Source organism: Rhynchophorus ferrugineus, unplaced genomic scaffold, assembly GCF_030347505.1.
Source record: "Rhynchophorus ferrugineus isolate W39M unplaced genomic scaffold, kcgeb_rfMv2 rfM2, whole genome shotgun sequence".
NCBI lineage: Eukaryota > Metazoa > Arthropoda > Insecta > Coleoptera > Curculionidae > Rhynchophorus > Rhynchophorus ferrugineus.
Window position 1 is genome coordinate 32,466,134 of NW_027472581.1, and position 25,245 is coordinate 32,491,378.

Here is a 25,245-nt window from a genome sequence, read left to right on the forward strand (position 1 = left end):
GAAAGCATAACATTTTATTATCTCAAGCAATAAGTTATATATCATTTGAAAGCAGTAGTGGATCTCAGTCCTGTTAAAATCGATCATTTTGATCATTGACATTACCTGCTCCATTATTTAAATTTCCCAAGTATATTCCATTTAATATTACTCAACTCAAGTATATAATTTTCAGACATATTAAAAAATAAGTTTGTTGTTAATCCTTTGAAAATTATAGATCATAACAGAAAATTGGAGCTAATAAGCTTTAACAAGAAAGCGAATAAAATTTGTAAACATTTAATTTGAATATGCTAATAGGGTATAGTTTAACATACCATAACATAACATCACTGAAACTTTTCCATTATATTAATTCTTATACACGTCATGTTTATCAAATCCCCCTATCTAATATCTAATGAATCTAAGTTCATTATTACTATCAACTAACTAGCTTAAAATTTTGAAAGAGTTAATATGATGCCTATGCGATGTAAAATAACAAAATGTATGTTTAAACGTAATAGCTGCATCTACAGGTTACAAAACCCTGTTTTATCAAACGTAAAATATTTTCGTACTTAAATAGACAAAAAATTATTCCCTTACTACATTTTAATTAGTTTGTTTTAACTTCTTAAAAACTCTAGTACAGCTCAATAGTTAAATTATATATGATTTGAAATAAAATTTGTAAAAATATAAATACTTATTAATGATTCTTTATGATGTGGGACCAAAGACCTCAAAAAAGTCCATGAAACTCAAACCAATTTTAACGAAATAATGCTAAATAATTTTCATTTCTTTATCTTTTGTAGTTTTTACTAATCTTTAAAAGTTTTCGAGTAAAATGGGGTAATAATCTATAAGGAAAAAAGTTGAAAACAACTAAAAAAGTTATATCAAATACATATATGTAACAAAATAATATATTTCAATAAATATTTATTATGGATGTAAAGTCACGCCAATGTTCATAATAACAACAGTTTGGACGTAACAACGTTCTTTTTGCATTGGTTTGATTTTGAACTAATAGGATATCGTCATCGATTGATATCCTATTAATACATTGTGCCTTTTTTAATGATAACTGTTTCAATTTTTGTCGTCTTGTACGCTAGCCACAAGACAGTGACCGGTTCGTTAGTTACTTTTCTCCATTTAATTAACAGGAAAATATCAAGTAAAAAACCGTCAGTCTGTTCTGCATTTTTGTTAATTATATAGGTAAGATCCAAAAATATTGTTATAATCAACTGGTGGCTTAAAATAGTCAAGAGTTTGATAGTGCAAAATATTAGAAATCTGTTATTTTGTTAAAAATTATTTTTTATCTGAAATAGGGTAAGAATCGCATATTTGATTTATTGTGGGTTTTAAATCAAGGTACTAGCATTATCAATATACTAACATGTATAAGTAATAAGATATATTGATAAATATTTGGTTCTAAAATTTAATACTGTATATTTGTCATATTATTATTACTAGTCATCAGTACTCTTACTAATTTTTTACACAATTATTTTAGAGTCAGTAAGAGAGAGACTTTGGCGGGATTCGATCTTACTATGCGATCGTCTTTCAAGAAAAAGACTTTAGCCACTGCCCCTTTTGCTGTTGCCTTCTTGGATATACTGCCTATATAATGTAATTTTTCATCATAATATTGTGTTATTGATTACTTAACTCTTCTTAAGTTTTTTTAGTTAACTTTTCTTCTACTTAATCTTCTTTTATTTTGTTGAAGTTTATAGTCTTTTATTTGGAGACTTCCGCCTTTAAAAATAATCCCACAATACTGCGTCATAGTGTCGGCACTAGCACTGGTGGTACTCCCAGAGCCTCCCTGAAATATACTAAATTTAAGAGATGTCACATTTCTCATAATAACAATATTAAAGATTTTTTATTATTCTGCAGTATAATATCATGTAAAGTTAGAAACAATGGTAATTATTTTTTTAAATGCTTGCTCCCTAACAAGAGTTTTTGATCAACATTAAAAACACGTTGATGATGTATTTTGAATATAGTGAACTAATACTATAAATAGAATATGAATACATTTAACTATGTATAAACATAAATGATCTTTTTAGGTTAATACAAAATAATAAAATATGATACAGATATTGTGATATTATTATGACAATATCCGTACAACATTAAAAATTCGAATCTTGTTAACCAGGTTAAAATCATTTTTGAATCACATGAATCTTTGAAAATGTCGGTTTTAAACCACAACCATAATATTAATAATAAACCATAATAAAAATTGTAATATTTATATTTTATAATAAAAATAAATAACACCAAACGATATAGAGAATATTGAAATATATATCTCATCACTCAGTAGGTTTCACAAACTGCCAAAGATTTCTAACTATGTATTACTTAGAGGTAATAATAAGTTTTCTGGTTGGAAACCCACGTCTATCAGTGAAAACAAGCAAGCAGTAATTAATCGCTTAAATAATTTGAATGAAACATAGTGTTTTAATCAAAATAGTTAAGTAAGTAGTTGGAAAAGATAATCATCTCTATCTTTTAGGAAAAACTACAAGGTTAGATTTCGAGTTTTTAAGACCACCAGTTGTATTACAAATAAATGTTATCACTAAGAATTTATATAGTATAAATTGTGTTACATTTACACTGTTTCATAAAAACATATTTTCATATTGAAGATATGCCTAGTACAGCGTTATTATAGAGAGTGTCTAAAAACAAGGAGGCAACAATTCGTACAATTTAAATAGGTTCACAAAGTTATCCCAATATGTAAATCGCCCAAACGTTGCCTCATTGATTTTTCTCACAGTTCCTGTCATCTGAAACTAAAACCAATAATAAGATATTTCGTTCCTGTTGAGAATTGTCCTCATTGTTATATCACATACATGATTTTCCCTGTATGACGTCGACTATGCGGTCTTTTTACGTATACAAGGAAAATATCGTCCAGATTAAAATAAGCGGATTTTGTTTATATATTCGATGTTACAGAAAAAAGGCTAAAATATATTTATCCTAAGTATTTATTTTAATGTGAACTGTTTGACAAGGTATATAATGTCTCGTCGAAAAACTAACCAATATTCCATGTGATTCTCGATGGCAAATATATTTTTGGTAAAAAAATAATCAGCGTTTGTTTTGTTTTGTCTCGTCCTTTTTTAAGTATCTGGCTTAGAAGGTCCGTATATGTCACTGCATGGATTCGTGGTGAATACTGCTTCATATTATACATAAGTTTCCCTATATTGCGTCGTCTACAATTTAGCAATTAAAATGTAGCGCTAAAAAGTATTTTGACTTTTATACTCTAGTGTAACTAAAAATATTGTGATGATATACAGAATGAAAATATTGCATATTGATATTCCCACCTCCGAAGTCAGCCATCAAAACGCTTTTTCTATTTAAAGAAAATTCATCGAGCTACATTGGAAATTCATAGTGGACATACTTCATTGATAAAAATATGAAAGTTTTGGCCAACCAAAAATTAGAAGCACTATTTAATTAACATTCATATTAAAGCTAAGTTAAACTCTTAAAACTGTTGAATATTGACCGCACAACGACACAATTTCTATAAGAACGAAATGGGACAATACATGGAATCCTAAGGAAGTTGAGCTGTTTTGTCATATAGACAATTGGCAATAACAAAATAAGTTTTTTGCGTTATATTCACGCATCCACATTAAGAACGGTAATTAATCGAAGCTCTGGCACCGTCTATAGTGAAACCAGCTGTAAAAGATTATGAGCTGCTCAAAGCAAAACAATGTTATAGAGAAAAAAAGACACCAAATATGCATTTAAAGTAACTTGGAAAAACCAACAACAAATTATTTCATAGTGTCAAAATACTTTTAAGCACTCTTGTTTATGTTACTTTGTTGATAAAGAAATCATCAGCCTTTGTGTTACTTTGTTGTTTTGTGTCTTGGCTTAAAACGGTGGTTTGGTATAGCATTGTATCCTATCTAAAACTAAACTTATTTTACGTAGGATAATGACCCGGATCACCCCGCTACTCTTCCAAAGTCGCAGAAGCCGACAACCCAAGTAGACAGTGGCACGCTAGTAGATCGACGAGAAAGATCAAAATCCACTGATTGCCTTGATCAAATTAATCAAAATGAGAATTCTTTAAAATCCGACGGTCTCTTTCAGCAATTATCTCGAGCTGCTTCAGTTGATTTATCAAGGCAACCCGATTCCAAGCCACCCAGTGATCGATCCAGCATCAATTCAATCTTAACCGATAATTTATTTCAACAATTATTAAAGGCCACTTCTACAGTCGATGTATCTCAAACTGAATCATCTGTTGATTCTGCTCAAACATCAGAATCCAACGAAACTAAAGACTCTCTTCTTGATCAACTCTTTAAAGTAATTACTTCTAATAGACAGAGTATGAAGCTCTTGGAGCCTCATTATCCAGAGGTGATCAGGAATCGATCGAAGTCGCTGGACGCCCTTGACGATGATTATGATAGTGAACAATCTCGCTCTAATCTGAATTCGATTTTGTCGGATGAAACTTTCCAGCAGCGTTTGAAATTGAGGAAGGAGGTGTCTGATCCCGATGTCGCGCCACATCCTAATTCATTTGTTCCATCCAGGACAGAAAAAGAAAGGCTATTTCGGTATTCCACTAACAGCGTGAAGCGAATTTTGTCTGAAAACTCCAACATGAACCCGATCGTGGCGCCTAGTTATGCTTTACCCTTCAACAAACAACCTCACCATACCATCAACGTTTACAATCAGTTTCCGTTTCCCGCTGGTTATAATTCCTTCATTCCTCAACAGCAAACTTTCACCATACCACCACCAGAAAATTACAATTCCTATGATTTACCTCAGGTGAACTCGTTCACGCCCCTTAGTCCAGTATCTCCGCCACCTTCCGAATTTACTCCTTTATTAAAGGACGAGGACATAATTAAAGTCCCCCGTCCTCCTCCGCTCACCGAAGAATTCATACCCGCTGACCTACCCCCACCTCTTCCCATCAGCCCACCTCCTCCACTGGACAGACCCATAAATCGAAGGTCAATCATCAAACCTAAGAACAAGCCACCTCCCGTCCCCGCTAAACCGAATCTGAGGACATATCGCAGCGAAGAAACGTTACTCGATACCAAACCGGCTAAGAACAGTGCGAATGAATATCTGAGTGTTTCTGGTAAACGTATGTCTATGTACGAAAGTTTTAGCAAGGTGAAGTATATCAGTTTATAGCAATATTTAAAGTGAGTTATTTTCAATCGAGTTTTTTTTATAATTTAGCCACCTCAGAGTCCCAACAGTCAGTCGGTGAAACAGTCGGTCAGTGACAGGAAAAAGTTCTTCGAGAATGCCATGGAGGAGAGTCAGAAACCGACTAAAAAAGGTACGATGGACGATGACATTAAAAACTATTATGACTAACTGTAGTTTGTAATTTTATTTGTACCCCCTAAATTATGTAATTAAAACAAACGAATAGTTAAAACCAATAAGTGCAAAAAAAAGTATGCACATGTAAAAAATTTAAAGGGAAAAATTAAATTATATCTTTATTTGCCAATTTTGCAGAATTAGTAAATAATCATAATCGATAATTATGAACGCGGCCACATCCAAACAGATGTAGTTTTTTTCCTAATTTTATGACATTTTTCACTTTAAATAATTAAACGTGGTTCAGTAAGCTCTCGTACTATTCACGATTAATCACTTTCCCTTTTTGAAGATTGAAAGCTATTCCACGTGGAGTCTTGAACTATTTCTTTTTCTGTTTTTATGAATGGATACAGAAACTTAACATTAGAGATATATATGAAGATATTGTATTGAACAAATAAATATATTGTATTATTGGTGGTTACCATTTCAATTAATGTATTTGATGTTGAAATTAAGGAAATAACAAACAATAAACATTTTCAAACGTCCTATTTTTGGCTATATAAGACGAACACTTCTAACTATGCTAATAGTGATACCAACCAATCTTAGTGATAATGCTTAGGAACAATAAACCAAACGTAGTTGGTTAACGTGTATAAACCAACATTGCCATTCCCCATATTTTAAGGTAAATTAGAAATGTTATTCAATAAAATGTTTTGTGGTATTGATGTTACATTCTTACATTGACGTTTTACTCCCACCCCCTTCTACTATCTAAATAATCAAAACTGAAAAAGAAAAACCAATGTTTTTTTAATATTTTTATGCTGGCATAAGATGGCAGCACTAAATAAAGCTTATTCATTTCCACAGCTCACTTAACCATGTAATTATATTTTTTTTATTTTAGAGCTTTTTAATATTTTCTTCTGTTGTAGTATTCCTCCCGTAGCTTCCCTTTTGAGGTTCTTTTATGTATTTCAGTTTTATCCGTTTTATTATTAATAAAAATGAGTGTATTGATATAAATATTTATATATATAATAATATAATAATAATATAAATATAATAATTATAATACCATCAATTGTAAATCGTTTAAAAATAGTTTTATATATAGTTTTATATATATATATATATATATATATATATATATATATATATATATATATATAAATATATATATAAATATAATATATATATATATAAATAGAAACCAAATGCCGAATTAAGGTAAGCAACGAATCGGTTCATGTAAACGCATTACTTCAAAACGGCTGTATCAATTTGGCCAATTCTTTTTCTTGCGTTTGTAATTGTCAGAACCAAGTTGATGTGAGTAAAAAAATTGAGTTAAAATCCGAAGACAATGTCAGTTACATGTTAGCGATTAATCGCTTTAATAATTTTTACTAATAAAAAAAATATGAAAAAAAGTGGTAAAAAAGTTATAGAACTTAATATACTTAATGTACTGCTATTTCATTAAATGTCAGCAATAGCACTTATAAGATCAATAGTAATATCTACCACCCAACTGGCTTCAGTCTAAGTTAATTTAATTGTTAAGAAAATGCCACCAGAAGCTTCAAAATGTCGAGAAATTCATTGTATCAATAAGACTATAGAAAAGCATAGACTGCGTTTGAAAGCAATCTGAATGAGAATTTTTTCTCCAAACAAAAATATTGTACATTACATTGTCATCATTCATGGTACATTATTAGATGGTCATATTTTAAAAAATATATTTGGTCTCGTTCTTCATCAGCACAGGCTTACAAAATCGGGACAGAAAACTGCTAATGGAAAGCGTAACTAATATCATCGATAGGCCATACATACTATAGTATTCACTAATATGACACCTTATGATTTATCCCTCTTGCCGATATCTAAAATTCAGGGAAGAAGTTTAATGTTTTAAAACTGCATCAAGTGAAACCTGCCTATCCTACGATAAAATACATTTTGATCGATCAAAATTGCTTTTGACTATTCAATTTCTTTTAGCAGAATATATATGGATGTACTAAAAAATTATTTTCTCTAAACCATGAATATTCAAGCTCATATTAATTAATATGTGTATTAATACATTATTTATTTTGATTTTGATTATATCATTCTAATAATGTATGATTGATCATACTATATTTAAATATAAAAATAAATTACACGTGTCAATCGATAAGATGGTGCAATTTCATACAAACATTAGTTTAATTTTTCACGATATTTTTATCGAACATGACGTATTTGTCGATTTATATAAAACAAATATATAATTATACGTATTTAACGTTTAAGTTTCCAATAATTTCTTTGCTTTAGGAGTAAGTATACTATTCGATTAGTCCGCACACAGGATAAACTTATCACCATAAAGGTTATATAAACATTACCGCTTTTAAGAGAGAACAGAACCAGAATTAAATACTCCATACAATAACTAGACTTCAGAATTTTGATAAAATATCAATAAAAGGTGTAAATTGAATGACTGTAGCTCTGAAAATAGCTTCTAAGTGTATATAATATATTTTATAAATCAGTTATGAAAAAGGATAAATTAGAGTTCAAGCAGTATTACTTACTAAATTTTACTTGAATAATTCAAGGTATTCAACTTAAACAAAAATACAACCAATATATTATATTAATTATACTTTGTTCTGCTCATTTTCGTTTTGTGTCACTGTTGTAATTTTGGTACTTTGTTACAGATAAAGTATTCAGTTATTTAAGCGCTGATGAATTGGAGAAACTAAAGGCGGAAGAGGATAAGAAAATCTCTAACCTATCCTCGGCGGATATAACGTCGTTGCAAGCGCTAAGCCATTCCGATAATGAGTCTATCGAATCTCAACCAACAAGGTAATATATTTAGTTTCAATAATTTAATAACACTTCGCTCACTATTTAGACTTAGACTATTATAAACTACATCACATAATTTTATTCAAGTTTATCTTTTAAAAATGTTTATCTGTTATCTAAATGTGGGTTTAATTTTTATTTTTTATTAGATCATAGGTTGATATTGGTTTTCTCAATAAATAAAATAGCGTTAATTAAAACTCATTATTTATATGTTAGGATTAACTCCTACCATTTCATAAGAGATGGCGTAAGTAGTACACTATTACATTCCTTCCAAGCTGACTTTCGGAAGTGATTGATTAACATTTAATGAATACGTTAAATGAAGTAGGACACACCAACAATGCACGTACTTGGATCCATCTGATCGTTTCTTCTGAATTAAATCCATGCTACTAACAGACTAAAGTGGTTAAAATTTTATATTGTGTTTAGCTTAATATAAAATTTTGAGCTATATATTATTTTTTCAGTTTTATGTTTTAGCTTGTAAGTTTTATTGGTTAACTTTTCACACAGTAAATTCTTCTTGTATCAACAATGTTTTGTACTTAGTAAAAATATACATTGTAAACAGACATTCTGTTATCACCTAATAATTATAATGACACTCAAAGCCCGTGTGCGCCTTTCTGGTAATATGTTGTAGATGTGCCGAATATTTGCAAAAAAATATTTATTTGTGATACATTTTAACATTATCAATAGGATTATTATAGTTATTCGTTCACTCAGTCAAAAGTATTAAAAAAAAACATTAATTCGATAAAAAAAACAACTAGAATTGGTTAACAGGAAAGGCATTGGCTTCCATCACAACACTAGGTATAGCGAATAATTAAAAGATATTGACTTAAAATTTTGTTACTTCTATATTTACTCCAAACAATCAGTCAGTATATCAAATTTAATATATAATAAATCATTAATTTAGTAATTAATAAAATTCTTTTAATGTTAGTAGGCCTTCTAGTACTATTGGTATAGTGCGGACAGCAAAGGCTGAACGGCGTATGCGCGATCGATTGCGTGAAGAAGGTCTTTTAACGGACGAGGACGAAAGTTGTTTGTCTCCAGCTGAAGAAAGAACGTTGAAAGCTGAAAGGAGAGCGGCATGGCGTGCAGCCAGATTAAAGGTAAAAGTACATCTACAAAATTTTATTGCATTGAATTACATTAACATATTGGCCTGACTCCTCTAAAGTCTAACTAATTATTATTATTTTATCTTTGAAAATTCATTCAGAATAAATACCGTCTTCCCTATTTCTATACATTTTTTACAGAATATTGTATATATGTTTAAAATAGACACATAATTTGCCAATTAAAAGAAACCGCTATGGGAAGTGTATGAAACTATTTTTATTAGAAGTTAGTGCAATAACTAGTTTATTAGAAATTGATCCTGGCTACAATGACTGTGTATTCCAAGGAACAAAGCCAAGTGTTTATCCTAAGACTAAATGGTGCCATGAGTGAAAATACTAAATATAGGTGTTTAATTTATATTAGAATAGATTTAATTGAATAAATTTTTATTTAGAATAATTAATCGTTTCGTGTTCGCCATTCAACAGTCGTCACTTTTGTCCTTAAATAAAATCATTTTTAACGTAAAATAAAAGCTATTGTTATTTTAAAATCTTCTCATTTCATAACTTTATATTAATGACATAACAGGTCAATTGAAAAGTACCCGGTCTGACACATAGATGGCGCTACTAGAATTAAATCCATATGTTTTTTAGTTAGCCCTAACCCTCAAAAGATGCGTGTATAAATTTGAGAGCTGTCGGATCAGTAGTTTGCGAATTACAGCATTTTGAGTGAAGTAACTTTTGTTGTTGTGAAAAAAATTGATAAAAAGGAATTTCGCGTGTTGATAAAATATTGCTTTTTGAAGGTAAAAAATAAGTAACAGTAAATAAGTTTAGACGTGGTGAAATGAGTACCGAAGATAGTGAACGCAGTGGACACCCAAAAGAGGTTGTTACCGATGAAAACGTTTAAAAATACACAAAATGATTTTCGATGGCCGTAAATTGATTTTCGATGGCCGTAAATTGAAATTGAATGAAATAGCAGACACTCTAAAGATATCAACTGAACGTGTACATCATATCATTCACGAATATTTGGGTATGAGAAAGTTCTGTGTAAAGTGGGTGCCGCGCGAGCTCACTCTTGATCAAAAACAACGACGAGTTGATGATTCGGAGCAGTGTTTGAAGATGATCAAGCGTAATAAACCCGAGTTTTTGCGTCGATATGTGACAATGGATGAAACATGGCTCCATCATTTCACTCCGACGTCCAATCGACAGTCATTCGAGTGGACTGCACACGATGAACCCGCTCCAAAGCGTGGGAAAACGCAACAGTCGGCTGGTAAGGTTATGGCGTCTGTATTTTGGGATGCGCATGGAATAATTTTCATTGACTACCTTGAAAAAGGAAGGGTCATCAACAGCGACTATTACATAGCGTTGTTGGACCGTTTAAAGAACGAAATCGCCGAAAACGGCCGCATTTGAAGAAAAAGAAAGTGCTGCTTCGCCAAGGGAATTCACCGGGTCAGAAGTCAGGGAAAACTATGGCAAAAATCCATGAATTGTGCTTCGAATTGCTTCCTCATCCACCGTATTCTCCAGATCTGACCACCAGCGACTATTTCTCGTTCTCAGATCTCAAAAGAATGCGCGCTGGGAAGAAATTTTCGTTTAATGAAGACAAAAATGGTATCGAGAAGTTGGAGGGTCGCTATAATCAGTGTATCATCCTTGAAGGGAATTATGTTGAATAAAAAAAACTAATTTTGCCAAAAAATTGTGTGCTACTATGGCAAGCCTCGGACTTTTCAATTGACCTGTTAATTTCTTCTATTAGCACTTATATAATTATTATTTTCAAAGTATCCTTTGATTGATCTTTGGTTTTGCCAGCGTTAGATATTAAGAACAATCTTGCACCTTTTCGCATAGAAATTACATTATCTGTTGCAAGGAGTTCGATACTAAGAGATTTTTTTCTTTTTAGTCTCTGGAACAAGATGCGATCCAAGCTCAGATGGTGATCAAGTCCATGAGTGATATGGTCGGCACTGGAGATACATCCGGCATATCAACGACGGACGGGCCCGGCGAGGTAACGTATTGAGCCGATTTTAAAGTATACATATAGAATCTTGAGTAAATTGTAGTTATCCATCAACAATCAAATAACAATTAACCAATAGATTTTTGCAGCATGTACACTGCAAGATCTTTTCGAAGCAAAAGAAAAAAAAACAACATTTAATATTAATTCTAGTTTGAGCATAACCCCGAACAATAAAACCGTTTCAGGTTACGAGGGAACCCTAACCAAACCAACAACCATTTTAAGGCATGTTGTTACTAACTCATTTTTACTTCAGCCCGATTCGCATCTCTCGTTTTACTCTCTCGAAACTATGTCACCCACAAATTCCTGATTACAATCTGTCTAACCAAATTCTATGTTCTGTTTAGGGATTATTTGTCAGTCGTACGATCGCAGGAAACCAGTGGTGGAAACAGTCCACCGCCGTTTCTAACCAAAAGACGTACTAAGAATTCTTTAAAATATGCAATAACAACATCAAATCGACATCAAATAACAAGAAAAACTATTAAAAAGTACCGAACGTCTCTAATATTTGTTGTAACAATATGTGGTATAAAATGACAATTCGATACAATAATAAATTACTAGGGTATCCCATTATTATTGCTATATCATTTACTTAAAATATGTAAGTGGGTTAATCTATAATCTACTTAAGTTTCATATTATTAATATTGTCACAGAAAAACATTTTTTAAATGTTTTTTCAATAAATCATAGCTATAATTTGGGTCTGTGGCATTCACTCTTTCAACTCTAAGCATTAGAAATCAAAAGTTTAATTTATTATACTGATTACTCAATAAGTATTAGACTAATTATATTATTATTATCAATACTATTAGATTATTTAGACTGTATCATAATTATAGTAATGATAATACACATTTATTTGAAAATTAATTAATAAATTATCTTTCAAGAATTTTATTTTAAAACATTTTGATATTGTCGGAATGAACGAACTATAATAATAACTTATTATTACATTTTATTAAAATATTTTTAACGTTAGTATAAATGGATTCATGATAGTCGTATTTATTAATGATATTTCAATGCTTCAACTAACGAATTGTATTGAATTTCAATTGTATTTTGTTACGGCGATAACGAAGTTTATAAACGGGCCGGTATATTTTTTTATATACTTTATTATATTTTGACAATATTTCGCACTAATCAAAATCACATTTATAACTTAAAAACATCTAAATTACTGTATAATTATGGTAGTAATACTTTAAACTATAACTTTAATAGTATTTGAAAATGTTAGAGGCCTTATTTTATTAGGTCTTATATAACAAATAACATTAATTCAGTATATTTACGAATCAGTATTTTTTAGTACTGACGCTATCAGTGTGAAATGGGATACTCCTCTTTTTTTCTCAAAAGATTAAGTTAAAATATGATAATTGACTGCATTTACCACTACCAATATCGAAATTAAATCTCAAAACGAAAAATCATACATTAAAAATTCCGGCATGTGTAACTAACCCTTCTGGATGCAGCCTGTCTACACTAACAGCATGTTGTCGTCATCCCCACCAACGCCAACCGACCAAGCCACGCCCCTGCGACCGTCCTCGGCTGATTTCCCACGATTGGCGTTGCGAGAAAAACCAACGGGCGCTCGCACCCTCCGGGAGAGCGAGAAGATTTTGGGCGAGACTGTGAAGAGAAAGACGGAGGAGTACGTCGATGAGATGACCGGAGAGAGACGTGTGCGCACCGTCGAAGTGGTGGAGAAGCTGATCGAGCGAGAGGTATAGCGAAGCACGGACGCGAAGCATGTCGCTGATTATCTTCCTTCTCTCTTTTTGTCTGTTGTTTTGCACATTACACTGGTTAGTCTGATAGTTGGGCAACATGGGTCTGTAGATGAGTAATTGTAAACAGCAAGTTTATCAAACATTTGAACTGCCTCTGGACCAATAGGAGCTAGAACAATTCAGTGCTGTTGGGCTTCATAATTAACGCTGTAAAAATGTTTCTAACAACAAAACTTTGATATATTTCTCTGCGATGACCGTATGTTTTTATGTTGTGTAGAATATACTCCAGTGTTATTGTACAATGTCAAATTTTAAAAGAATATTTGTGTGTGTGGATGTTATACTGAAACAATGGGAAATTAATGAATTTATATAATTAGCTGTTCTTTAAAGAATTTGTTAATAACTAAGAGCTATTGGTATTTATAATATGTAGTCAAGTTGTTTGGAATGAATCATTTCCTGCAAATGGAAAAATAACATCAATAGAAAATGGGAGTAATATTTCTTTGCAAACGACTTGAAGTGTTAATTTACATTCAGTATATGTAATGGTAAATAACCAGTGATTTGGGGCTTGTTCTATGAAAGTGTGACCAATTATCTTTCAGAACAAAGCTAATAAAATACATATAACATTCATTTCTCTTCAGGTCTATTCATAAGAATGATTATTAAATCAACAAATATGGTTAATGTGGTATAATTATAGTAATGATTCACGTTTAGTCATGTTTGCAACCAAGTAAAAACTAAACTATTAATTTATGTTGATAAATTCAGATTAGGTATCACAAAATGTCTTCAAAAAAGTATCCAATTGTAACAATAGGTAACAAATATAAACTGATATGATCTTGTAAGTGAAAAAAACTCCGCCGGAGAGAACCATGCTTTCGACCATGCAGTACAGAATGGGATTTTGTTTTAAAGATTATTGAATTGTAATAGTGGTTCACTTTTATTGATGGTATATAATTGTTGAACTTACAGAAGTGCGTCAGTGTATCGATGTATCGATTGGACATCATTTGCAACACACTCACACACACATTTGTAAATTGACTGATTTTTTTAAAATCACTTCTAGATTTAAACTGCCATAAGTGAAAAAAATCAAAACGCTGTTTTCACCAATATGCCGCAATCATTCTGACCTCGTATCGTGTTAGTCTCTTAGCTATTTTTTAAATAGCTCTATGGTTTCCATCCATCTCTCAGTCGATTTCGCTACAAAATTGTATAATTATCTGGGAGAAATGAATTCACCTTTCATTCGACAAACATATTCTCACCATTGTAATCTGAGATTTTACGTTACTGGGTTTATTTCTTTGCTGCACAGAAATGCACAGAATTTGACTCGGGCTAAATCTAGGTCTGCCTCGAAACTATACGGAGAAATTGATAAAACTTAAAAATCTTGGGAGACCATACCATTTTAAGGGCTTATTCGAAGCTTCAGCCATAGATTTCACTGTAACTTTTTCCTGACCGTTGAGTGTCAATGAGTTGTTAATACTTTAGTCAATAAAAATAATAAAATGTTTTTAGAATATAACTAAATAAATTATCACGGCGGCTTCGTTGGTGCAGCGGTCAAGACGGCAGTATGGTCCTCCTAGTGTTGCGATAATCGCGGGTTTGAATCATGCTGGTGCATGGATGTACTTTATGTTTGTGATTGTAACTGTAATTGTCTTCATAAACAACAGTGGAAAATCCGACAAGGAATAACCATCCCAGTCACACCAGTAGTCAGACTGGGTAAGGCCGGATGTCTTCTGGGATGGTCTCTAAGTTTGTCACTGGCCAGTCGGTAGGCTTAAGCCGAGGACCGTGGTTCGGTGCCCACGTTAAACTGTAGGTTTCGTCCAATTAAAACCTCGTTTGTAAAAAGGAGACTTTAGAATATTTAAAAAAATAAAACAAAATAAATTATCAGGCTGAATATTATAGAAACTGTTTGGATTAATTACTTCAAAAATTTACTGGTCACACTCTCATCAAACAACGTGCAAAAAATATAAGTATATAAAAATAATTTTAACATTTTCCATAACATCACAGAAGCTTGCTGTTTACACTGTCATCATACCACCCACATTTAAAGGGGATAGCATGTCATTATTTCGATTAGTAGTGTCGTACGTAGTTCTAAACTCTTGTCAAAATTTAATACCGCTGTCCCCCACACACATCACCATAAAAAGATTACTGGCACAGCTAAAATTCGCTCCTCTGAATACGTGTTTAGGTTGAAACGCTAGAGCAAAAAATCATTTCCCTGGAACTGACGACAAAATCGGACGATCAGTCGACGATAACGGAAGATAACGAGGACGACAACGATGAGTACGACACGGAAACCACCGCCTCGGAACCTCCTACTCCCACTACGGAGGATAAACCGATCATTATCGGCGAAGGTGGAAATAAGAAGAAGCGCCGTAAGAAAACTAAAAAGAATAAACACTGAACGGTTCCGTTCCAACGCAACTGACGACTGTGTGGTGCCAAAATGTTTCGAGTCTTGCGTCATCGTCGCAATCAAGATTTTCTCCAGCTTTTCAGGGTGAATGGGTCTAGTTTATGTACTAACTGTTTCGGGCTTATTTTTTAACTTATTCATTGTACTGTATTTGATTGTATAAAGTTGATTTTATATTTATTTTAATCAGGAGAAAAAAAACATATATGACCATTGTCATTATGATTTATTATACAGTTTATTTGCTTTCTTTTATCATCTTTGTTATATTTTAAGTGTCCATTTATTAGTTGTTATGATATTTATTTGTAGAGATGCCAAAAACTATTTTTGGTGTAATTCTTTAACCAATGTATTATTCTTTTTGTATGTTTCATTCTTTGGTTATCTGCTATTGTAAGTTTTATGCATTTACTGAACTAAGAGAGCGGGAATGAATAGGTTTAAGTAATATGTCAATATTATTGAATAATAAGGAACTGTTAATATTTTATATACTTTATATAATTTGTATAAATATATTGTACACCAAGTGCTTTGAAGAAAACAAAATAAATGTTTTTAAATTATTAAGATGTGTTTTATTTTTAACATGACATTTTTGATATGAATAAAAGTATTAATATTGTTTATAACCAATGAATAGAACCGGAGTTATCTGAATCTTAAAAGAAAGCTTTAGAAAAACAACAGGAATATCATATAGTATTTCGTCAACAATATTGCTTTAAACAAGTAACAAATAATAAAAAAACTTGGTCGCTTACCCTTGTATTTCTTCATCTCGTTTATCATAAATCCTAAAATAAATAGAAATTATATTTTTATTGCTCAGGGTCCTCTTAATTGGAAATATATCTTGGCTTTACATGATTTAATAAAGTAAATTATTTCTACTATACGTCCGATTACTCTGATTTAACAACAACACTATGGTTCTTGACATTGACAATTACTTGGTGGAAATCACAGTGAATTATTTACTCTATGGTGGAAATGTTTGTTTTACTCAAATGACATCATATGAAATTATTAATTTTGTATGTTATAAGCTAGATGTTACGGAAACAAGCATAACTCTGTAATTTGGACTTCCAGAAACACATATAGAGAATATCAAGCTAGCTGCTTTGTCTAAAACAACCATTTTAAAATATCGGCAGATGTAATTTAATAGCATTATTAAAATAAAACGAACAACAAATTGATTTTTATATAGATAATTACGTACTTGTACGTATCGAGCGAATCGGACTAACATGGAATTTTTTAATAATCATCACACATTTTATTGGCAATGTTGCGATTACTACCCTTATTTTTTTTAGTTTTATAGTACGTATTTAGTTAGAATTGTTAATTAAAATGGATTTCAGATTATTAATAACCTTAAAGAGCAATATAATGAACTTATATTACGTCAAAACAAGAAAAAACAATCAAGAAATAAAATAAACTTAATCAGTCAAAGTCAGTTTAGTCACAAAATTATAACTGCTTTAATGTCAACCAAAAATATTGTTATTAATCCAACTTAACGACTTATAATATAAAATTTAAAACCTCACAACAAGAAGTAATAAATGTTCATCCCTCACTGCCATCTAAACAAAGTAGACTAAACTAACTAGTAAATATTGCTGCTATGGCAATATTAATCAAACAATGAATTCTAGGCATGATTTTTAAATGTGTCTAATAGCAATCAACAATATAAAATATGGCTGAAAGATTACTGCCATCCACCAATACGTTGGTTAAATATGATAATCCTATTTTAGTAACTAGACACGAACAAACTACGCTACAAGAGGTTTGATTATGACTACTGTAATTAAAGCAAAGTTAAATAACTCAATTTTATTAAGGGAGAAGATGTAAAAAAATCCGCACTAACCTCTGAAGTTAAACGGGAGACTGAAGAGATTTTAAACACCATTTTACCACCCAAAGAATGGGAAGAAGACGGACAATTATGGAGACAACAAGTTTCCACCACACCAGCTACCAGACTAGATGTTGTTAATTTACAAGAGCAACTTGATATGCGGCTGCAACAAAGACAGGTGGATATATTTATCAGTATAAAATAATATAAATAACATATGGTTTAGGCTACAAAAATACCATTGGGTGTTTTAAAATTATATTTTATTGACTGACTAAGTAGCACTGACTTTTCATAAATAATTGGTAATACTTGTTATTAAAAATATATAAGCTATATTATATACATAAATTGTTTAGGCTAGAGAAACTGGTATTTGTCCGGTTAGACGAGAGTTATATACCCAATGTTTTGATGAAATCATACGACAAGTAACTATAAATTGCGCAGAAAGAGGACTATTATTGTTGAGGGTCAGAGATGAAATGAGGATGACAATCGAGGCATACCAGGCGTTATATTGTAGCAGTGTAGCATTTGGAATGAGGAAAGCTCTGCAAGCTGAACAAGGTGACAAGTCATTATCTGCATATTAAGATCATTAATAAAAACCAGTCGAATTGTAGGTAAATCAGACCTATTTCAAGAAGTAGAACTGCTCAAAAACGAAAAAATTGATTTGGAACATCAGATTACTGAATTGAAACAGAGGGCCGAACAGGCAGACAGACGAGCCGCGGAAACTAGGTTAGCCGAAGAACGAAAACACACCGAAGAAATTGCATTTTTGAAAAAGACTAATCAACAGCTGAAGGTTAGTGAACGTATTTTTAGTGATTTAAAAATTAATTATTATGTCTTACTGTTTTAGACCCAACTAGAAGGAATTATAGCGCCCAAGAAATAACGATAACATTTATTAACAATATTTTATTTACAATAAATTTATTTATGATTATAGTATAGGATAGTGTTTTAGTCATAATCAAATCGTGCGATACCCACAATTAGCATCAGTACAGATCGTGTCAGTTAAATTTCGATTGCAGTTTCTGATACTAGTACGCTAAAGGTAAAAAACACATATTGAACATAAGACATGTTGGATTTAGTTATTATATTTTTTTATTTAAACTATTCGTTGCCAAAATCCGTACTACTACGGTCTCAGCAATTAAAACTGTATTTTTTAGATTTAAGTATTCAACTGTTAAATAAATATGTAAAAGATATTTATTTTGTATTTACCTAATTTCTCTATAGTATTTCCTAAAATTTCTTAAATCATTTGAACATTTGTTATTTAAATAATTTTATAATGAATCATTTAGAACCCAACTTTATTACTAAATTGTTATCTTATACTATTACACTACAAAATATGTTATCGAATTTAATTTTTTTAATATATTTTAAAGTCTCCTTTTACCAACTATGGGTTTATCTGGACTGGACCTAAAATTTAACGTGGGCTCCGAACCATGGTCCTCAGCATTAAACCTACCGACTGGCGAGTGACCAACTTTAGAAATCATCCCAGAAGTCATCCGGTCTTACCCAACCTGATTACTGGCGTGACTGGGATCATTTTCTTTGTCGGATTTTACACTCTTTTGCCTAAGGACAATCACAAACATAAATTTATGACCATGTCCCAGCCGTATTCGAACCTGCGGCTATCGCAACAGTAGGACTGTTCTAACGCTTTTACCACTGCACCACCAATCCGGCCTGAATTTAATTTAATGTTTGTTTTTATCAATTTACCTGGTATGTAAACAATAAAAAATATAAATAATATTAGGCTTTCATATTTAGGGCCTACTTCAATAAAAACAATGAAATTTAAGAGTAAAATGAAACACACATCAGCAAATTATAATATATATATTTATTTAAAGTAATATAGTCAATGTGATTTACATAAAAATGTCAGAAGTGATCATATCTTCGAGTCAAGATGATTCTTTGTGCAAAGAAATCCTTACTTTTAAATTGTGACTAGAATATTATTATTAACTTTGGTCTTAAAATATAAAAATGCGCTTTTTATCAGTACAAAGAAGGAGATTCCTTTCCAAGGCTAATAAGGCTAAGGTTAGTTAGTAATGTACATAGTTCTTGTTTAAATATTTTTTCATAAACAAAGAGCGAAAGCAAAATTAAAAAATAATGACCACATAGGCGAAATATACAGATTCCTCTAGGCAGTCGTTCTAACACAAGATCAATTCCTAACTTTCACTTCAGGGTTAAACCTACTCTTCCATGTGGTCACGAAAATTAATTTAAATAGTTTGAATAATGTAAAAAAAATTAAGCCTCTTAAAAAATGACTATTCGAATAAATGCACTAAATCGTAAGGGTACTCATCGATGAGTGGGTAAATATTTTGATCAAGATATTTCAGTGCCTTAAATACGAGATAAACACAAGGCACGGTATTCATGCTTTATCCACGCATTGATGATGATATAATGGGATGTAGAGAAGTCCAGAAAATATTTTTTATTTGATATAAGGAAATTAGAATCCAGTTCATAACTACCGAAAAATCATCAACATGCAGATCATCATGCTCTTCATCCCATCATATTAATAAATCTAATGAAAATTAAATGGCACTCAAAGTTACATAAATGCTTTTAAGTTTCTATAAAAAAAAACGTTGACTAAACTAAAATTTCGTTACAATTTAAATGAACACAAATCTGATTCATCGTCCTCACATTTGAATGGTTTCGCAGTATTTTGCTAAAAGCCTGTGATTTATACAAATATTTACAATTTTTTTTCGTTTCTTTTTTGATTCGGTTTTACGTGTAACTTTCTCATTTTGTCTTCAACCTTTGATTGATTTGTATTGGAACAAAGTGGCAATTAAGGAACAACTAATGAACTGCTATTACTCCCTCAAAAGCTAATATCAAATTTGAATGTATAAAAAGTTATAAGTAAAAAATATCTAGACATTTATAAAAAACATTTTCACTACTAATATCAGTCTGTAACAAGCTGCCACTTGGTCTAATTGTAAATAATAAAACCAAAAATATTAAATAATTGAAAGTTTTTGAAACTTTCCCATAATCTCTCTGAAAATGGTTTATCACTACAACAGCATTACTTGAAATCGCAAATTTTCCACAATATTAATTTGAGTAAATCTCTTCATCACAGAAAATATTAAAAACAAATGAGTGCTTAAAACAAAACACAAGAGACACAACTTCCGGACGGACAGGTGATGACCAAACTTTGTCCCAAAAAAAACTAAAATTCATTATCATTAACATATTCATTTTAAATTATGAATATCTCCTGTTTACTTTGTTTAAAACAAATAAAATTAAAAAAACTATTTTCAAACATAAAAACAAAGTACCAATCAAAACAATGTTACACTGAGGACATGGCATACATTTACATAAGAATACACTTGCGTTGGCGTCTTTTTTGTGGTTCAGGTCTTAAAACAGCTCTGACTGCTTCATCAAATACTTGCTTCAATCCTCTCTGAGTGAGTGCTGAACATTCCATATATTTGACAGCTCTTATTTTGTTTGCTAATTTCTGTCCTTGCTCTCTTTTAATTGGACTAAGGCCTTGATCTGCCAAATTATTAAGGGTCTCCCTGTCATCCCTTAAATCTATCTTAGTACCTGTACCATAAAATATTTTTTAACAGATCAATAACAAAGCTTCAAACCAATGACTCACCTACTAAAATCATCGGTGCATCAGGACAATGATGCTTTATTTCAGGATACCACTTTGAAGTAACATTTTCGAATGAGGAAGGTGAAGCCACACTAAAACAAATTAGAAAAACGTCCGTTTGTGGATATGATAATGGTCTAAGTCTGTCATAATCTTCTTGGCCAGCTGTATCCCATAAGCCCAGACTAACTGATATTCCATCTACTACCATTGGAGCTGAGTAATTATCAAACCTGAAGTATATATAAGGTACGTCAAATCCATAGTAATATTTATAAATAAAGTAAAAAATTACACTGTAGGTACATATTCTCCAGGAAAACTGTCTGTTGTATAGGAAATCAACATACAGGTCTTTCCAACAGTCCCATCGCCTACTACAACGCATTTTATAGGACGCCCAGAAGACATTCTTCTTGATATTAGGCACTAGATAAAAATAATTTTAATACACCGATTTTAACCTATTTTAAACTTGGGCTGGGTCTTATCAGAGGACCTCTAAGCTTGGTTAATGGCTTCTTTTGACACAATTAACTTGTTTACCGTGAAATAACAAACAAACAATCGAACACCAACACGATTGACTATAAGTTATTAAAAACTATTCTTCCAAAAATCATAAATACAAACGGCATACCCATAAAAATTACAAATCATTGGGCCCAAATGCCAAAAGCTCAACTTGAAATGTCATCTATTGACATTAGAGGGTGTAACGTAACAAAAGTCCCTATGATTGACATTAAAGTTGGTCATTATTTTGAAGTTGCCAAATATAAAATTATTAAGTCCTTCTAATTTGGCAACAATTTCCATGTCATGACCTTCTTCGACCTTACAGTATTAGTTTTTACATACTAATCTGGTACTATTATATATTGCATAAGACAAGGTTATTTACTGATAACGGCATAGATAATTTTACCGGCTAATATAAAGCTCTGATTTGGTTTATTTAATCTCAGTAAAGATTTATATATTTTTATAAGATTGTGAAAATATTCAAACAATAGTAAAAATGTCGTTTAAAACTGTATCCCATGTTATTTTTGATATGGACGGTACTATATTAGGTAATTTTCAATAAATAGTTTTAAAAAATTAATTAGTAAAGTAAAATTAATTAACAATATTTTTTTAGAAACTGAATCAATATATCAAAGAATCTTGAATGAAATTGCACAGCAATATGGTAAAGAATACACACCTGATGTTCAATTAAAGATTCTTGGTACTCCTGAACAGGATACAGCGAAAATTTTCATTCGAGAATTGAATATTCCATTGAGTATTAATGAATTTCTGGAAAAGTATCACAAAAGGATGGAGGAGGAATTGAAGAATCCACAGTACATGCCAGGTATTATAGAGATATTACATATGCTAAGGAGCTATAAGTTTATCAATTTATTTTCAGGGGCAGTTAGGCTTATAAAACATCTTGCTAATCATAAGATCCCTATAGCAATTGCCACTTCAGCTTCAAAGTTTTCTTATGATATTAAAACAAAACATCATCAAGACATATTTCAGTTATTCCATCATGTAGTTTGTGGATCCTCTGATGCAGAAGTTAAACATGGCAAACCTGCTCCTGACATATTCCTTGTGTGTGCTTCAAGATTTCCAGATAACCCAGATCCATCTCAAGTAAGTTTAATAGTAATCTATTTTCAAATTTATTACAAAAAAAATTTAGGTCCTTGTTTTGGAAGATGCTCCAAATGGTATACGTGGAGCTTCATCTGCGGGAATGCAGAGTATAATAATTCCAGAAAAAGAAATTGACAATGGGATTAAAAATATTGCAACTTTGGTGCTAAAATCTCTAGAAGACATCAGACCAGAACTTTTTGGTTTACCACCATTTGAATCTTAAGGTTATTGTTAGAAAATTTTAGAACAAAAACTTTAATTATCACTGTGTGTTTTAAATGTTTAGTTTTCTTACTGTTTATGACCTTTGTATGTTTCAGTTTCATATGTGATGTAGAGTAAATTTATTTATTTATTTGTTTATAACAAGTATTATAATACAGAAGTATCCAATATTTATAATAAGTATAAAGTATTTGCAATAAAGCTGTCTTAATTCACCAAAATATATCTTAAATAAATTGAGAAAATATTTTGAAGTAATATGTTTATATTTACAGTTTTTAAATAAAGTCGTTTCAATTTAACTAAAATTGACAGTTTGGCAACGTTGCAATTCAAATTGTTTTCCGCAAAATTGCTAGGCAACTCATCTAGCAATAGTAACTTCTGGCCATGAAGCCAACCATAATTATTTCTTATACATTTTTCTATGTTCCTATATCAATTAATCAATAGAGTTATCACATTAATAAAATACACCTACTAGGGCAATAAACACAAATTGTTAACTATATTACATTAACGAAGTTAGTTTACCTTTGGTTTAAAAATTAATGTAAATAAGTAAAAAGTCTACTTTGCTAATTAATTAATGTTTATATACAAAGAAAAAATCAAAAATAATAGAATATCCATATTATTCTTATACATTACATCCTTTTTTAAGTCCATTATGCAGACAAAGATAACAAGTTAGAGTTTTTTCTTTACTACTTTCGTATTCTGGTAGAAAGAAGAATCAGAAATCAATTATATCTAACCATTTTAATTTGTTTTGAAATTAATAACAAGTTATGAGTGGAAAAGCAGATAAATCTGTAATGAAAAATATTCCAGACAAACGCAAGAAACGACTTGGCAAAAATAACAAGGCACCTATTATTAAAAAACCAAAATCGTGTATAAATAAATTGTAAGTATTTTAACTATATTTAGTTTAATACTATAATCTTATTTTCATAAATTTACCGTAGAGTAAAAAGTCGGGATTTTCCTGCAATTTTTTTGTACGAATATAAACTGGGTCATAATATAGAAGAAGCTATGAGTAATATAGTGTGTGCTTTTGGAGAAGATTCAGTGGATAAGGGTACACTTCAAAAGTGGTATAAAAAATTTGAAATTGGTGATACAAATCTTGATGATGAGGAATTAAATCCTGGTTCAAATTTAGTAGATGATGAAAATTGGAAAGCTTTGATTGATGTAAATCCACAATCATCTATTCCAGAACTTGCAAAAGCCTTTGGCTTAGGAGATGAATTACAAAATTATCTTGAATCAAGTTCAAATTCAACTATCACAGAATAACTGAATAATAGTAATGTATTCACAAATCAACAATTATGATCTATTTATTATGAAAGTTGTTCCATATATTTATATACATTGATTTCATCATTTTGTTAATGTTCCTGTGTTACATTACAAATTATGTTTGAGAAGTTTAGGTTTAATATATTTTTTTATTTTTGAATAAATTTACAAATATTAGATATATTATTTTATAGTAGTAGTGTAAACTATTATATATTTAATTGTGTAAAAATATTATATAAATAATAGATCATAAGCATTGTTATGTTGTCAATTAAGTACATGTTAAAATTCTAATAAAAGAAGCATTTTGCGTAGTTAATTTTAAATAAAGTCTTAAAAGATTCAAAATAATAAAAGCAAATAAACATATAAAGTAACTAAAAAATTTTAAATACTCTCACTATTTTATTGTTGAACGCTTTTTGAGGCCTTATTTCCCGTTTACTTGGGTTTTAGGCACATTAGAGGCAGTAAAATTTATTTTTGCCCTGAATTTTCTGACAAGCAAATTTTGAGAATATAACAAGGGATGGGTATAAGTAAAAAATTTAGAGAATTTTCAATGTTTTGTGGGTATAACATAAACCAGACACAAAGGAAAGAAAGATACTGATTTGCTGGTTGTTTCAATTGGCGTGGACCGAATTTATTTAAATACATTTTTTTTCGAACAATTTATTTCTCACTCTACTCCTATCTGTAGTAAAGGATAGAG

General features: G+C 30.8%; 5 protein-coding genes across 30 annotated transcripts in view; 4 read left to right on the forward strand and 1 right to left on the reverse strand.

The window, feature by feature from the left end:
• Nucleotides 1-16,289, forward strand: part of scrib (scribble planar cell polarity protein) — a 163,712-nt gene extending 147,423 nt beyond the window's left edge. For 7 of the 26 annotated variants that reach the window (XM_076395048.1, XM_076395058.1, XM_076395045.1 and 4 more), the window contains 7 exons: nucleotides 4,021-5,241; nucleotides 5,311-5,413; nucleotides 8,142-8,292; nucleotides 9,260-9,434; nucleotides 11,338-11,445; nucleotides 12,966-13,220; nucleotides 15,487-15,954. In XM_076395048.1, the coding sequence (XP_076251163.1) occupies nucleotides 4,021-5,241; nucleotides 5,311-5,413; nucleotides 8,142-8,292; nucleotides 9,260-9,434; nucleotides 11,338-11,445; nucleotides 12,966-13,220; nucleotides 15,487-15,708 (2,235 nt within the window). In that variant the 3' untranslated portion in view covers nucleotides 15,709-15,954. Of the gene's footprint in view, nucleotides 1-4,020; nucleotides 5,242-5,310; nucleotides 5,414-8,141; nucleotides 8,293-9,259; nucleotides 9,435-11,337; nucleotides 11,446-11,645; nucleotides 13,302-15,486 lie in introns of those variants that run through there. The other 19 variants (XM_076395062.1, XM_076395065.1, XM_076395059.1 and 16 more) reach the window with 14 other exon arrangements.
• Nucleotides 16,290-17,349: 1,060 nt separating this feature from the next.
• Dnali1 (Putative inner dynein arm light chain, axonemal Dnali1) lies at nucleotides 17,350-18,571 on the forward strand. The gene is made up of 5 exons (XM_076395109.1): nucleotides 17,350-17,533; nucleotides 17,589-17,786; nucleotides 17,968-18,178; nucleotides 18,235-18,422; nucleotides 18,480-18,571. The coding sequence occupies exons 1-5, from the start codon at nucleotides 17,441-17,443 to the stop codon at nucleotides 18,513-18,515; spliced, it is 726 nt and encodes a 241-aa protein (XP_076251224.1). The 5' UTR covers nucleotides 17,350-17,440; the 3' UTR covers nucleotides 18,516-18,571.
• Nucleotides 18,572-19,480: 909 nt separating this feature from the next.
• On the reverse strand, nucleotides 19,481-22,062 carry Mtl (Rac family small GTPase Mtl). The gene is made up of 3 exons (XM_076395113.1): nucleotides 21,625-22,062; nucleotides 21,330-21,562; nucleotides 19,481-21,271 (listed from the first exon to the last, which is right to left on the reverse strand). Exons 1-3 carry the CDS (start codon nucleotides 21,738-21,740, stop codon nucleotides 21,033-21,035), a joined length of 588 nt encoding a protein of 195 aa, XP_076251228.1. The 5' UTR covers nucleotides 21,741-22,062; the 3' UTR covers nucleotides 19,481-21,032.
• A 91-nt stretch (nucleotides 22,063-22,153) lies between these two features.
• LOC143190632 (pseudouridine-5'-phosphatase) lies at nucleotides 22,154-23,414 on the forward strand. The gene is made up of 4 exons (XM_076395110.1): nucleotides 22,154-22,405; nucleotides 22,474-22,692; nucleotides 22,750-22,982; nucleotides 23,032-23,414. The coding sequence occupies exons 1-4, from the start codon at nucleotides 22,351-22,353 to the stop codon at nucleotides 23,209-23,211; spliced, it is 687 nt and encodes a 228-aa protein (XP_076251225.1). The 5' UTR covers nucleotides 22,154-22,350; the 3' UTR covers nucleotides 23,212-23,414.
• A 499-nt stretch (nucleotides 23,415-23,913) lies between these two features.
• On the forward strand, nucleotides 23,914-24,860 carry LOC143190636 (histone-lysine N-methyltransferase SETMAR). Its single transcript, XM_076395115.1, has 2 exons — nucleotides 23,914-24,123; nucleotides 24,185-24,860. Exons 1-2 carry the CDS (start codon nucleotides 24,005-24,007, stop codon nucleotides 24,519-24,521), a joined length of 456 nt encoding a protein of 151 aa, XP_076251230.1. The 5' UTR covers nucleotides 23,914-24,004; the 3' UTR covers nucleotides 24,522-24,860.
• The last annotated feature ends 385 nt before the right edge of the window (nucleotides 24,861-25,245 follow it).